Source organism: Palaemon carinicauda, chromosome 2, assembly GCF_036898095.1.
Source record: "Palaemon carinicauda isolate YSFRI2023 chromosome 2, ASM3689809v2, whole genome shotgun sequence".
NCBI lineage: Eukaryota > Metazoa > Arthropoda > Malacostraca > Decapoda > Palaemonidae > Palaemon > Palaemon carinicauda.
The window spans coordinates 32374874-32390126 of record NC_090726.1 but is presented as its reverse complement, the minus strand read 5'-3'; the positions used below and the strand labels follow the sequence as shown (position 1 = coordinate 32390126).

The 15253-nt window shown below is 32.9% G+C and overlaps 1 protein-coding gene across 1 annotated transcript in view; it reads right to left on the bottom strand.

The window, feature by feature from the left end:
* Window positions 1–699: 699 nt before the first annotated feature.
* LOC137615886 (uncharacterized) overlaps window positions 700–15253 on the bottom strand; it is a 46371-nt gene continuing 31817 nt past the window's right edge. Inside the window, exons 5-17 of the mRNA XM_068345576.1 lie at window positions 13551–13649; window positions 13064–13168; window positions 9698–9848; window positions 8218–8331; window positions 7329–7573; window positions 6616–6730; window positions 6313–6449; window positions 5628–5770; window positions 5147–5319; window positions 4846–4951; window positions 4515–4694; window positions 2286–2314; window positions 700–2081 (exon numbers count right to left, since the gene is read on the bottom strand). Of these exons, the coding sequence (XP_068201677.1) occupies window positions 928–2081; window positions 2286–2314; window positions 4515–4694; window positions 4846–4951; window positions 5147–5319; window positions 5628–5770; window positions 6313–6449; window positions 6616–6730; window positions 7329–7573; window positions 8218–8331; window positions 9698–9848; window positions 13064–13168; window positions 13551–13649 (2751 nt within the window). The 3' untranslated portion in view covers window positions 700–927. The remainder of the gene's footprint in view (window positions 2082–2285; window positions 2315–4514; window positions 4695–4845; window positions 4952–5146; window positions 5320–5627; window positions 5771–6312; window positions 6450–6615; window positions 6731–7328; window positions 7574–8217; window positions 8332–9697; window positions 9849–13063; window positions 13169–13550; window positions 13650–15253) is intronic.

Below are 15253 nucleotides of genomic sequence, written 5' to 3'. Positions count from 1 at the left end.
TTTTGCAACAATCAGTTTTACAATGAAATCACTCAATTTGCAATAAAATTACTACCTTAACATTCTGGGTAAGATGTATTCTACTTGAGCAATTTAGCAAAGGATAAAAATGCCACTGAACAACCAAGAAGGAATAACAATGTAATATTTATAGTACTACCACAAACAAGTGCTAATGAACGTGGAAGGTCAAATCTACACAATTGAAAATTCCTCTTAGCTCTGTTCTGTAGTTAGCCCTCATTAAAATAAAAAGGCAAAGATAAGCAATAAAATAAGTCGACATTTTATGACAACGTATGACCTACAAAATTCTGTTGACAAAAATATCTTGGAAACTTATACAAGTACAGTTCACACACAGCCATCTAGTTTTCTCAAATAATGGGATTGTCTGTTTAGGTAAATATAAAAATCACAAGTGGATATATTTATATAAATCTGAAATGCTTCCCATGGAACAAAGTGAAGTTGCATCTTGACTCGCCAAACTTAATCACAAAACGTTAATTGTATTGCAGTAAACAACTACAGTATTTTAAAATATTCATGGATTAGAAAGGGTAATCAGATTCTTTCCCTCCACAATGAAGAATTCAAACAAATCATAGCTCAAAGAAGGGACTTCCAGTAAACCAAGTAATTATTAAAAAAAAAAAAAAAAAAAATATATATATATATATATATATATATATATATATATATATATATATATATATATATATATATATAACCCCTTGGACTAGTGAAGTTAGCTTACTTCCATAACTTTTAACAGATAATACCCCAATTATAAAGTGCTATTCAGTCTAGGCAGGACTACAGCATCAAAACTATGCCCCCTATGCTTTACAACAACATGCTATTTTCAATTATGAAAGGGCAGCATTGAAGTCAACCAATGACAGATAAGTACTATATTTGCACTCAAAAAATATCCTTATCAGCAGGTAAAAATTTCCTACAGTTCTCAGATTTACAATGGCAAGGTTTCAATGAGTATGAAGAGCTAACATTTGGTTCAAGACATTTCTTATTTCTTATTAAAGCTCTACAACCCTCTAATTTAACAGTCTTCTTGGACTGCAAAACCTCTCCACCACCTAATAAAGAAGAGGAGCTTGCTATTTCTGTGTTGTCGTCACCAGCATCAACCTCTTGGCTAATCTCGCTGTCGGCTGACCCAGTTGCTTTTCTTTCATTCAAAGATACTGGTAACTCCCCCTTTACTAATACAGTGCTACTGTAATCATAGCATAGTTCCTCTCCTGGTAAAATGTCTTGAACTGCAAAAAAAGCAGCATGAGGTAGCATGCTGTTTATACGAACAGGTACCACAACCAAGTTTGGGTTACATGAATGGTTAATATATCGGCCTATGTTTCCAACAACAGTCGGATCAATAATCGTGATACATGGCCCTGAAGCTGATTTCAGGAAATGTTCTTTTAGGATAAGAATGTAATTTGAATCCTTATCACTTTGCTGGGAAAATCTAAGGCATGCTTCCTCAACACTTATGTACTCTCCTGCATATTCACAGACAAAAGAATTCCTGGGAATAAAATATGATGATACAACGCCATGCCCCTTTCCTGGAAGAGGCAAAACTTTTAATCCAGTAACTGGACCCCGCTGAACTACACGGTTAGGGCAGTAATTACTACAGTTGCACCATTCATTACATTCAAAAATAGGTTTATCATAATAGTTTTTTTTCAGTTTTCCTATCTCATATGGGCAGCCATGCTGTAAAAGACATTGACAATTTTCATTACAGATTTTACCACATTTGCAACCTTCGATGTAATCATTGCTCAAGTAGTGAGGTAAGCTGGCCCCCGGAAATGATGTAATAACATACACAAGGCCACTCTGAACATGCTCATAATCATCATCGCTATGAGAGGCAGCATCATCCTTACAATGGGTAGTATATTTGCCATCTGCAGCATGATTAGATTCCGCCTTGACTCTCTTTGACTGTGGTTCCACTGAATCCAATTCCTTTTCCACAACAGGAAGCACTTCAAATGTTCCTTGAGACATTTTTGATTTTGCTAACACAGTGCAGTACAGTACTTCGTTTCACTTTCAGTTTAATCCTAAATTAATGCAAGTCAACAGTTTTTATTCCACTCTCATCTATTCTCAGAATCACATTTTCATGGTTACTAAAATAAATTTAGCTTCAATTTTCACTTTATGAATAAGTCACACAAACATCACTAAAATGACACTGCTTAACACTTATCAGATGAATACTGCGCTCCTCAGTCACTCACAGCTGTAAAAAATGGAAGAAGATTTTAGTCTAGCAATAAAGCACAATGAATATAGAAAATTCAGGTATGCAATACTCAGCATAACTACATCTAATACTAATAAAATCTTTAATAAATCTGTTCATGTTATCTACATTTTACTGTAGTACAGTACATTAGAATATGTTAAGGACTAAAAATTGAAAAATATATTTACCATTCATAGACCTTATTTTATTTTTGTCAAGCTGCTAGATTTTACATAACTAATCCACTTGTCTGTAATTTGATAGTATAAAACCTGACCAAAACTTCCTATGAACTTATGTTGGTAACAATCATACATGATTACAAAATATCCTTTACAAAAGGGTTACAAATAACCATAACACCTAACTACTGGACTAGAGAGAAACACAAGTAAAATAAATAAACAAAACATGAAAATTCCTTCATGCAATCACTGAAACATTGTCAGAATAGTAAAGTAACCTATTAAATATTTGCTAGTACTGTATCGAGAAACTAAATTAGGGTTTGTACCTTTTCATTTTATTATCCAATCTTGAAAATTAATCTGCATTCTTGGTCTTCCTCACTTCAATTGCAATTAAACTAATCAAGATAAACAATTCATCTTTCCCATTCCCTTCAGTAAACCAATCAGCCTCACCCATCTTCGATTGTAACTTTGAAAGACCTAACTTTCCATTTGTTGCCATGTTCAACCAACCAAGGGCCACAATTATTTAGGTAAAAATATTAAAAAGCTTCAGCTTTTCTTTTATACATTAATAATTACCAAACTTCTCTTCCTTGAAGTAATACGCTTCTCCACATTCTCTAGTACAGTACTGTACTAATACTTTTACAGTATATCCCTTTACCTCTCCAAAGATACTGTCCTTATTTTATTTTCTGTTTCAATAAGAAGCAATTCAAAAAGAAGAAAGCATAAGAATTCTACAACTTATAAAACCTAGATACTGTAGACTTCTTATATATTAATAGAACTTTTCATCATTCTTGCACATCACCTAATATATTGGATCGGTTGTTCATAGTAAGAGAAAGTTTTGGCATTCATAATACTGTAGCTTCCAGATGTAGGAATTGTTCTATTTCATTCAATTACATTAGTCAGGCATGCAATCATAGCTTGAATATTAAAATAAAGTGTGTAGTTCAGTCACAGGAAGATTATAGTTTGTCAAATTATACATTTAGTTTTGTGCTAAAGATAAAGATGGGCTTTGTTAGATGAAGCATAATATTTTTCATGTTATTTTTTAATTAACTCATGATACTTTCACCCTTTATTTTTGTATATTAACTAATATACTGAAAAAGTTGATCACCTTAAGAAGTTTTAGGATTCATAATAATTGATCAAAGATCTTTAGGATATAATGTAAAGATTTTTTGGCTATCATATCTATAACAACTACCCCTCAAGAATATACTACCTAGCTTAGCTGTACATACATATACCAAGGCACTTCCCCCAATTTTGGGGGTAGCCACCATCAACAAATAAAACAAAAAGGGGAACTCTACTCTCTATGTTCCTCCCAGCTGTAACAAATCTATATACAGTACTTAACTATGTAGAGTACATAAATTACTTCATACATTCTCATGCCTAAACAGCAAACTTAGTTTCTGTTTACAACCCTTTCTGTGTAAACATGCAGGATGTTTTCTTCAATAAATTGTTCAACTAATTGGTAACTACAAAGCATGCACATTTTTATAGCATAACAGAGTTGTATAAAGTGTTGCTTAGCAGAACAATTCTAAACTTCAAGGGGCCGATTTAAAAAATTTACAAATGCTCTTCATTTCCTGATAGGCGAAATAAACATCAATTTTGAAAGCAAATCAAGTAAAAGCATATCAAATTAATTTTTTTTTTCACAGTCTATTTAAGGATAAAAACTAATGCCAGTTCTTCTAAAACTGGGGAGAATTGTAAAAATTAGAAAATAGAATTAATATATAGTACTTTTGCACACTGAACAACATTATTTAGGCTGAAATAAGTTTGTTCAGTTATTAAAACAGAAAATTATATATAATTCAGACTAAAAACCTTATATCCAATCTTTATTAAAATGTTATACTCAAATGTTATAAAAGGAGAAAAAAAATCAGCAAATACAAGCTTCTAATAAAAACAGGAGTAAATACAGTACAGTACATTAAAAAACTAAGGCCTGTCTAAAAAAGTTTCATCTCACCTTCAGTTACTTCAACCACTTCTGAGGAAGAGTATCAGTCACAACTTTCATAACAGACTGGACAGATGACTGAACAGAGGATTTTGCTGAAGAAGGCAAGCACTTGTACACACCATAACCCAGCAGTCCATAAAACGTTACTCTCAAAGTAAATTTCAGGACATGCGTACTGAGGCTAGTTGGTGGGATCCTACAAAACAGGAGAAATTAAGATTATAATTCAAATAATCCTAAAAATATAATATACTTATGAAATCAGTTAATGACTTTATATTGTAAAAAAATTATTTAAGGGTAAAACATGTCGTTTCTCAAAGGAGTGGGATTGTGACGAGACTTACATCATAATTGGGGGAATATCCTCATCTGTGACCTTACCCCACCGTTCAACAATACCAGGAACATGTCCTATGCCCACGACACCAACCACAATTCGTGGAGCAATTCCTGTAAAAAATAAATATATTTTTCATATATTTTTTTTTCCAATAAAGACTACCGTCGGAGCAATGTATTCTCAGTATTGTATGAATTTAACTTCAACAGCTGCCCACAAAAGAAAATTTCAAGTTTTCCTACACAATCTATCAGTCCATAAGAAAAAGCTGTTGTGAAACCAAAATAAATTATAATTTCACATACCTGAAGGGGACATAGGATTAGGAACAGGTTGTGCCGCTGCTTGGAGTGAACGGCATAAGTATATGTCGCGCTCTTTAACAAAAACTTCACTGATAGCTGGAAACTGACCAGTCATCTCAGCCAACATCTCCTCAATAAAATCTCTCTGTTTGCACTTTTCTACCTCCTCTTTGCTATGAATAAAAATAAAATAAATTTCAAACTGCAGAAATAAAATATCTCCTTTCCCCAAACCAAATTATAAATTTCAAGAGGTGAATATACTATAAAACTATTTTTTCCAATCACAATTTCTTTTATAAAGTTTACAGTAAACCAAAAAGCAGTCATAACATACCACAGAATGAAGTTAATTAAATATCACTGAGTTAACAAGCATTCAATCAAACCTTAAAATCTGTATATTTACTACATAACTATCACTTAAAATTTATTACATTGTACAGGCTACCTAACATGATAAACAAATTATGTAACATACCTGATTGGCTCTTTGGATGTAAGAATATGCCAAGTAAGTTTAATCTTATGCCACAGTGATAAAGATGCTAAGGCACGTGAAAGGGTGACCTGAATGGGACGATCGCCAAACTGAATCAAACAGCCAGGAGCAGAGTGTCTTGCCTGCAGATTTAAAAATAAACATATTTTCAATATATATTATAAAAAAAAGGAAAAAAAAAATCGGCTTCTTTACTCCGAAACACATTTTGATCTTCCCCATTTGAATACTCTTGCCTTCTATATAAAATAAATAAGGAAATTTGGAATTTTAATAAAATTTATTTCTATACTCCCCTGATGTTACTACTACTTTCTCAAAGCTTGGCTTATGAGTATATCAATGTTTTCCACAAAGTAAAACTTTACTGTGTTCTTCCATTATGTTTAATATGATGATGATCACTAGTGAGCATAGTTACTTTATTCATTGTTTTCTTAACTATATCTACTAATGAACTCTAAAAGTAATTCTAAATGTTTCAAGTTCAGTTCACCTAACTTAGCTTACGAGTTAGGCAAATACCCCATGAAAACTACATAAAGTTCTTTTAAGTTCAAAGCCAGCAATCACCCTTTTCCCCCAAGAAAATTTTAAAGTAAAACTGTTTGAATCACTTTGAATAAATCAATAAATCAAATGTAAACTATGTAAAACACAATACCTCAGCAAAAGCAGTTCGAAACTCTCCACCTGGTGCCATACCAAGTTGTTTAGTAATGTGTGCAGAGACTGAGAGCAGCAACAAATATAGAATACCTTGGACCTTCCCATGCTGCCGCAATATCATCTGAACCTTCCCTAAAAGGAGAGTTTAAAAATGACCAAGTAAGGAATGATTATAAATTATCAGTCATCCAAAATGGCTAGACTAACCTTATAAAATACAAAATATTGATTCTATATAGCATAAAAGTATGACTTAGTTTTCACATCTGAAGAAAAATACAGATAAAGTAACACTTACTAAAGTCAAGACTTCTAGATTCTTCTAGAATGGTCTCTTCATCCAGTTGGAGTATAGCAGTTCGAGCTTTACAAAGCTCCACAACAACTATATCTGGTTTCACAGCCCTAATGGTCTGAAAGAAAAAAAAAGAAGAGCAATAATATGAAAGAAGTTTGCAATTTAGTATCGATGACTAGTGTCTACATCTTTACAAACATATCAAAATAAAATTCATATGTTTAGTTGTTACCCAATCTTTAAATAAATTAAAACATTAAAACAATCATGTATTTCTTAGAACGTTGAGTTAAAAGTTATGTTCCCCTAACTTTCATGAACCTTAAGCCAAGTCCTTTATTCAATTGTAAACTCTTATTTCAACAAGACTGAATCTACATTAGGTTGATATTGATTTAAATGACCTATCCTCGTCAATATGTGTTTTAAGTACAGTTTAGTCCAAAAGTTTCAAAATTAATATCATAAAACTTCAATTAATTCAACACATTCCAATAAATCGCATATTTTGAAAAGGAAAATGGTTTCACGTTATCCAATATCAAACACTGACAGTAACATGAACTAATTGTTTGTTTGTGTTTGTTCACTTTAAACTAAAAATATTAATTATTCAATTATAATTATATAAAAAAGAAATCTATACTTAATACAAAATTAATATTACCCTTAGAAAAAAGGGAGACAAAAAATATAAGAGGCACTGAACTTACATTTGCTACATCATCTTGACTTTCACGTGAGAAATGAGCGGTTCCCACTAAGAAGACAGAGCTTCCCTGAGGAGTATCCAGTCTTACAACTGTTTCTGGCAGCTCTAAAGAAGCAGGGACCCTATTTATTGGGGCAGCTAAGGCAGGAGCCTCTGAAGGTACAACAGGAGCCTCTATTGAAACCTCTGTTTCTGTGCTGTATTCATCATTATCTTCGATATCACTTTCACAACCAGAGGGCGTAGCTGTGTAACAACAATGAGAGAATGGGTTCTAAGATTATTTTTAATAAAGAAGTGTTAAATAGAAACAACATAATTCTCATAATGAAAATGACAAGGGGTATTTCTTGTAGAAAAAATTGACTAATAAATACTGCTGACAATTTAAATGAGCCTCAAGGCCCAAAAGGCTTTATGAATAAAATTAATCCTTTACTTGATGTTCATACCTTTAGACTCTTATCACAAAACCAAGAATAACACTGCCCATCAAATATATCTTTGCCTGTCCAATTTCTATCCCACACCACAAAAAAACTGGAAGCTAATTCTTCAAAGAAATCTTTTAACATTCAATTTTCATCATATCCCGATTACATTTTTATGGGTATTGCTACAAACTGAAATAATATCTCATTCAAATAGTTAAAATTGTGCCAAGAGAGTGCCAAAAACTTGGATAAGGATAAAAATAAAAATAGGAACTTTTTCCCAAAGTTAACATCAACATGATAGGATTACAAAAGAAAAAAATAAAAGGATAAAATTTGTAAACTATATCACGAGACAATGAGGACCCAAGATTTAAGACCCGATGGTGGTTTAAGGCCTTCAATCACAGCTGTTGGTTGTCTATTGATAATCCTAACAGCAATGAATATATTTACCTTCTTTCTGTGTTATTTGAGTGACTTGTACATTCATATCAACAGCAACCTCTGAAGTAGGTTCATTAATGCTGGGATTCTCATCAGACTGTTTCTGTTCCTCTTGGAGATTCGCTGAAATGAGGCATGAAGGGTACCTTTAATTAGTGCAATGCAATATACTTTCAGTACCTAAATCTAGGTCTAGAAAATTCTTATGTCATATTAAGCAGTTAAAATATAAAGATTATTGCTAGGTTAAAATATTCAAAATAAAATAATTGATTAAATAATAGGAAAAATACATTAACATAATGTATATTTTTTCCATCAGCTTCCAATGAGGGAAAAAATAAAATCCTGATCACTGATGAAAAAATTCTATCTATATTCCTCACATCAAATAATACCAAATATAGATTTTAACAATATAAATAAAAAGCCAGATATAATAACTGCAATAATTTGACCTACTTACTTCATGGTTAACTTTTATATATCATTACCATATTCCTTCAAGGCAATTTACTTTACAGCGTAAAAAAAAAAAATCCGGCTGCAGGGACCATTCTCAACACATTGAATGTATTTCTTACTCTCTCTAGGACCAGTGAACATTAAACAGGTGCTATTTCTACCATTAACTATCCTGCAAGGTCATGTTATGTGCAAACTTTAAATATTAGCATACCACAGTTATCTGATAACGATATTTTAACTAAATTGGCAACAATCTCATGTAGAGGTTACATTTATTTGAGTAGCCTTCCTTTCCGCCACATCTACATATGGTATGTACTGTAGGATAACCTGCCTTAGAGATAAAGGGGTCTAATCTTAGTAATATTGATTTCTAAAAAGAACCAATTCTTGTCCTTTAAGTGAGTCCTCTCATGAGACTGACCCAGTTGAGTGATATGTTGCCAGAAACAAGTATACAATTCACTAACATGGCTGGAGCAGACCCAAGCTAACAGGAAGGCAGTTTTCAGGGTATGGTACAGCAAAGAGGCCTTACACAGGCCCAAAAAATAACAATAACACAACATTCTCTTCTCTTATACTTTATCATTAGAAATATGCTTAGCTTGTACAAACATAACCTCTATATCTGAACTTGAGGGATGCAATATATTCCTTTAATTTTGAAATGTTTATTTCTAATTTCAAATCATTTGTCATTTACCGTTACTACCACCTACTATGAAAAAAATAGTTTAAAGGAAGACATTACTGTAACTTCTACCTTCATTCCTCCCAAGCCTTTTCTTTTCCCTCCAGACAACATAACTTATGATACAGTACTTTGAAAATTTACAAAAGGAGGAAACGAGGAGTTTTTCCCATAAAAAATTTTTCTCCCCCCAAACTTCTATCTGGGTAAAGACATTGATATATACTGTCATTTTCAGTCTTCTGAAAGATGCAATTTTGCATGAAAACAGCAGCAATATTTGTGAGAGAATAGCTTCATACAGATTAACCATATGAATGCTCAAACCTTTATTTGCCAGAGGAAATTTCATGGAGGCTTCCACTACCATTTCACTATCACTTAGCACCAAATCATCCTCCTCTTCAGTTTCTCCTTCTTCCTCATCTTCTTCGTACCCTCCATCTTCAACTTTGTCATTTTTTACTACTGGTGGAACCTGTGGAACCTTTAGAAAAAAGAAAATTATGAAATATCAAAACAGAATATTTATACATTTGTCAAAAAAGAATTGTAATTAACCTATTATGCATCACCCATTAGTATAAAGTTTACAGTACTGCAACATACATTTATGACTTTAAACCCATGTGTCAAGCTGTCATCCCTGTAATAATACGATTACTTTAGAAATATCAAGTAGCAACACACTCAGCACACCTAACTTGTAAATGGAAAGTAATAGGCTGCCTGGCAATGTTTTTAGTCATGCGATTAACACTAAAGGACTCACATTTTTACAGTATTCTTTAAGTATTTTTCACAATAATTCAAGCTTTTGAATAATAACTGGAAGATGATTCAAATATATATCTATGAGAGAGAGTTACAAGAATTTTGGATGTCTCAAAGACTTTATAGTCCATCTGCAGACTAAATTTGTTCTTGGGTTGAGCAAATTAGTTAAAACATCTAAGAATCTATGTGATCTTGTCTAACTAATTCTTGAATTCGTTTATCATGTTATTGTTCACTACTACTGCTATTTGCTTCTTTATAGGTGATGAAATTATCACATTGCAAGGTGTTGTATATTTTCAATTCCAGTTTGTATCTACTACCTGAGGACTGATTTGTGCGAAGCGCAAAGAATTTTTTGAAGTCTACATTTGTTATTCCTTTTAGAATTTTTAATGTCTCTATTAGCTGTCCCCTTCAGTTGTAAAGTTTGAAGATAAAAAATGCAAACGTTCCATTTTCTATGTATATCCATACGTGTCTTTTTGTTAGAACTAGTTTGGAGGCATTAGCTTGTACAGCTTCCAGTCTATCTATATCTTTCTAAATATTTGTTGACCAAAATGGGACTCCATATTTTAGATGTGGGCTTACTAATGATGTGTACAGCTGCAGCACATTACCTTTGTTTCTGTATTTAAATTATCTCTTTATGTGACCCACTATTTTCTGTCCTTTCTTTTTAACTTTTATGCTGTTTGGTAAACTTTAAATCTTTGCTAATAATAATGGTGAGATCTTACTCTGGGTCCACACTTTTTATTTCATTACCCAGTAGTGAGTAATCTGTTTGTGGGTTACTATAACCTATGTGCATAACTATGCATTTCTCAAAGATGAAAAGCATTTGCCATTTTCTGGACCATTTTCCATCCATAATTAGATCCTCTCTTAAGGCTTCTACGTTTTCGGAGTTCGCAGTATTTATGCCTAGTTTAGTGTCATAAGCAAAATTGGCTATTCTACTAGATAATCCTAAATCTATGTCATTAATGTATATCAGAAATAGTAATGGGCTGAGGATAGATCCTTGAGGTAGTTGGCTTTTAAACGCTGCCCACTCTGATGCTTCTCCATTGATTACAACTCTTTATTTTCTGTTTGTCAGCCCATCTTCAATCCATTCAGCTGGCACATCAGTGATGCTTAGTGCTCTAATTTTAACCATTTATTTCTTTTGAGGATTTATTTCTTTTGAGGGACTTTGTCAAAAGCCTTCTGAAAGTCAGGTATATGATTTCTTTAGTCCTGCTTTTGTCATACATGCTAACCATGTGTGGAACAAATTACATATTTGTCCCACAGGATCTCCTGTCTAAACTTTGTTGGCTGTCTATCAGAAGATTGTTTTTCTCTTTATTTTCTATGATTGAATCTACTATAATTGATTAAAAAATTTTGCAAGGCACTGAAGATAGACATACAAATCTGTAAAGTCTGTAATTTCCAGGTTCTTATTTTGGTCCCTCGTTGTAGATTGGACGAACATTGCCTAGTTTCCATCCTTGTGGTACCTTTCTTTCATTTATTGTCTTTCAAAAAATTTTGTAAAGTGTTGGGTTATCACTTCTTCTAATTCTATAACCGCTCTTGAATGAATATCATTTGGACCTGGTGCCTTAGACTTACTGAGTACCTTTATTTATATTTTGACAGCTTCTATTGTAAAAGTGATTCTGTTTGGTGGTTGTGGCCTTTCATATTTGATAGCTGGCTCAAGGAGGGTCATTGATTCTTCCCTAGTGAATACAGTTGTGAAATATGCATTCATAAGTTTAGCTTTTTCTAAATCACTTGTTTTAATACTACCCTCCAAATCTCTGATTTGAGAAGTCATGTTAGGGTTAGCAACCAGGCAGGCAAGATCAGAATAGCCGCCTTTATGTGAACTCACTGGCCTTCTGAGATTTAACATAGGAAGCTATATAAGTTAAGAGCTTTTGAGGCTTATCACTACCTAAACTTGGCTGGTTAAATAAGTATAAGAGAACGGTGCTCTTGCGTCATTATAGTTATCATCCCACTATAAGCGACTTGCCTATTCTCTAAATTACCCCCTGAAATAAAAGCAAGTTTCACTTGAGTTTTGAACTTGAAACACTTTTCCATGAGAGGATCAGTGAGGCCTTCACACCCTTCATAATGGTTATTTAAATCACAGTACTATCCCTGTGCAGTAATTGCTATCATATCCAGAGCAAGACAATTTAAAACCCATTACAACTTATCACAAGAGTGAAACAATAAAGAGCTCCATGCATGTTACTGCTGTTTATCTTGTGTCTCATTACTTTACCTATGGTGTTCAAAGGACAGAGAATTATAATTTTCTTTTAATCTTATGGGTAAATGTTGATAAACAGCTTCCCGAGAAGAAACAATCGCAATATAAATATCAGGGGAGATTCATAGAAATTATGGATAGATATTAAAAAAAAACAAAGGGGGGGGGAATAGTATAAAATGATAAATCATAAATCATTATACAGAGCACTGACTGCCGATTCTCATGACTCGCCTTCTGAAGGGTCATGAGTTTAGGGGAATTAAAAACATATATTTATCATTAGCTTTACTCAGAGCAAGAAAAAGCCATACAACTGTGGGGTGGGTAATCAAATAAGTACTGTAATCAAGAATAATTAAAACTTCAAAATATAAATTCCCCATACTGTATTTGTTAGAGCTTCCCCCTCTTAACCACCACTATCTGCACAACGGAGCCTTCCTGAAGGGGTACTATAAACCTTTTGGAAAAAGAATTAATTTGGACATCCAACCTAACATGTCGTCATCAAAAAAAAAAAAAGGGGGGGGTACCATTTACATCAGATATAAATTCGTTTATTCTTATGAATATAAAATCAATTGCTAAAATCATTTAAGAATAACATACTTTCTACATCAAGAACTTACCCCTACAACAACTGGAGTTGCCTTTTTATATTCCTCCTCTTCTGTGTCATCATCCTGCTCTATCTTCTTCCTGACATTAGACGGACTATCTTTTCCCCGCTTTGTCTGAAATATTTGATAGTAACAATTTGCAATTAGGGAATAAGGCTTTAGTTTTCATAAAAAAAAAATTTACTGGTACCTAATTTCCTATAGATTATAATGATTATCCTAACTTTCAAGGGGTAATATCTAATCATTTTTAGGAATAAATTATTTACCAAGTATATTTTGGTTAATGAAATTTTGCCCAAATGGCCCAAGCACTGGAGCTTGGGATGTCATACAGGGCTGAGGAACAACTATGGGTAAAGTAAAAGGCTAAAAGGATGAGCCAATGGGACACTGCAAAAGTATGATGTCATCTATCTAAAAATTTCTGTCCTCACATATCACCTAAACAAATGATCCACAAACTATATAGTACAGTAATTCAAAAAGGAATTACCTCTACTATAGCTGGAGATGACTTATCTTCCTCCTTTGTTGTATCTACCACGACATCTTCCCCCTTGTCTTCTGTTATGCTATCATCCTCGAACTCCACCTGCATCATTCAGTTGCAACAAACATCACATACTTTCCAAATACAGAACAAATCTTCATACTCCACAATTGTTATCAACAGATAAGATGCCATTATATAAGTTAGAGTATTTTTTAGGGGAAAAGTGTAAAATTCTTTATGAGCATCAAATTGTAAGAGAGGATATACGAGGATTAACCCTTGACAATATTATGTAACATACAGTATTAAATTAAAAAGCATTATACTGTAAAACTGAAAACAAAATTATATACCGTGCCATCGAGTTTTCACTCATACAGCCCATATAAATAAATAAAAAAAAAAAAACTACCAACTTAACCAAAGGATACTATGCCAATCATGTACTTTTGAAGCTAAATCTCAAGTCTTTCAATTACCACACCAATGCTACACTAACCAGACTATCCAATACTGCATACCATATGGAATAACAACAGAATCTTTGCTTTAGTGATATCAAGTACTACCAGAGCAACTTAAACATTTTGTTATACAACCTACATTCTTTTAAGAAAAGAAAAGTGTGGTAATACCCAGTACTTCTCCCTCAGAAATCAGTTACAGCCTGAGTTATCATCTCAAGGGTTTTCCCCTTAAGGCACCCAAAGATAGACTAATCAGTCCATAGTTCAATACTGCTGACCTTTAGGCAGGTGTTGATCCAGCCCCTAATTACTATTTTTAAAAACCCTGCCAAGTTTTCTATCTCATAGTAACTAAAGACAGTGTGATTGGTACTGTAACTGAATTAATTTTCTGTACTAAAACTGAATGAAAGGATCCTCACATTTTATATAATGTTTTGTTCCACAGAACATTTTATTTGTTATTTACTTCAAATTTATCATACTAGAAATTGTTAAATGAATAAATAAGAAATATAGGCAAAACAATGAGCAAAGGAAAGGTATGGCTAAGTCCTCAATGCTGTGACTAACAGATCTTTATACTCAAGACTTGTAAACTTAAGTTTTAAAATATTGATAGGCAACATTCAATAAGGGGACTCACTGTACCCATTTCCAAGTGTATCCTTATAGGTACAATAAATCCAAATGAATAAAGTTGTATTTTAGAGTTCAATATGCAATTTTATCTCACTGCATATCATCGTTATCCTTATCAATACAAGCGAAGCTACCACTAGTTAAAAAAGCAAAATGCTACAAGCTCAAGGGTTCCCATAGGGGCTTTATTCAAGTGCGGGAAAAAGCTTGAAAGTTGATGACGAACTATGAAAGTTGAATAACATAAAAACTGTATACCAACTAAAGAATTCTGTAAAATCAATAACATAACTTCTGAAGCTTCACCAATTCTATTGGATGATTAGGAAAGTAATTCCTATCTCGGTCAAAGCAGGAAGTGAACTTTTAAGAAATATGAAATATTGAACTTCTCTTAAGAAATGGCAAGACTTGGAATTAACTGCACATAATGGACGGTATGTCAGGGAGCATCTGAATATAAATGATGAGTAGAGTCATGAACAATCTTTTACACCATGATAAGTTGGGTAAAAAAGCAAAGATGACAGATTCATACCATGAGCTAGGCTAAACAATTCATTAGCCAAGTTTGTCTGACAATTTATAAGAGAG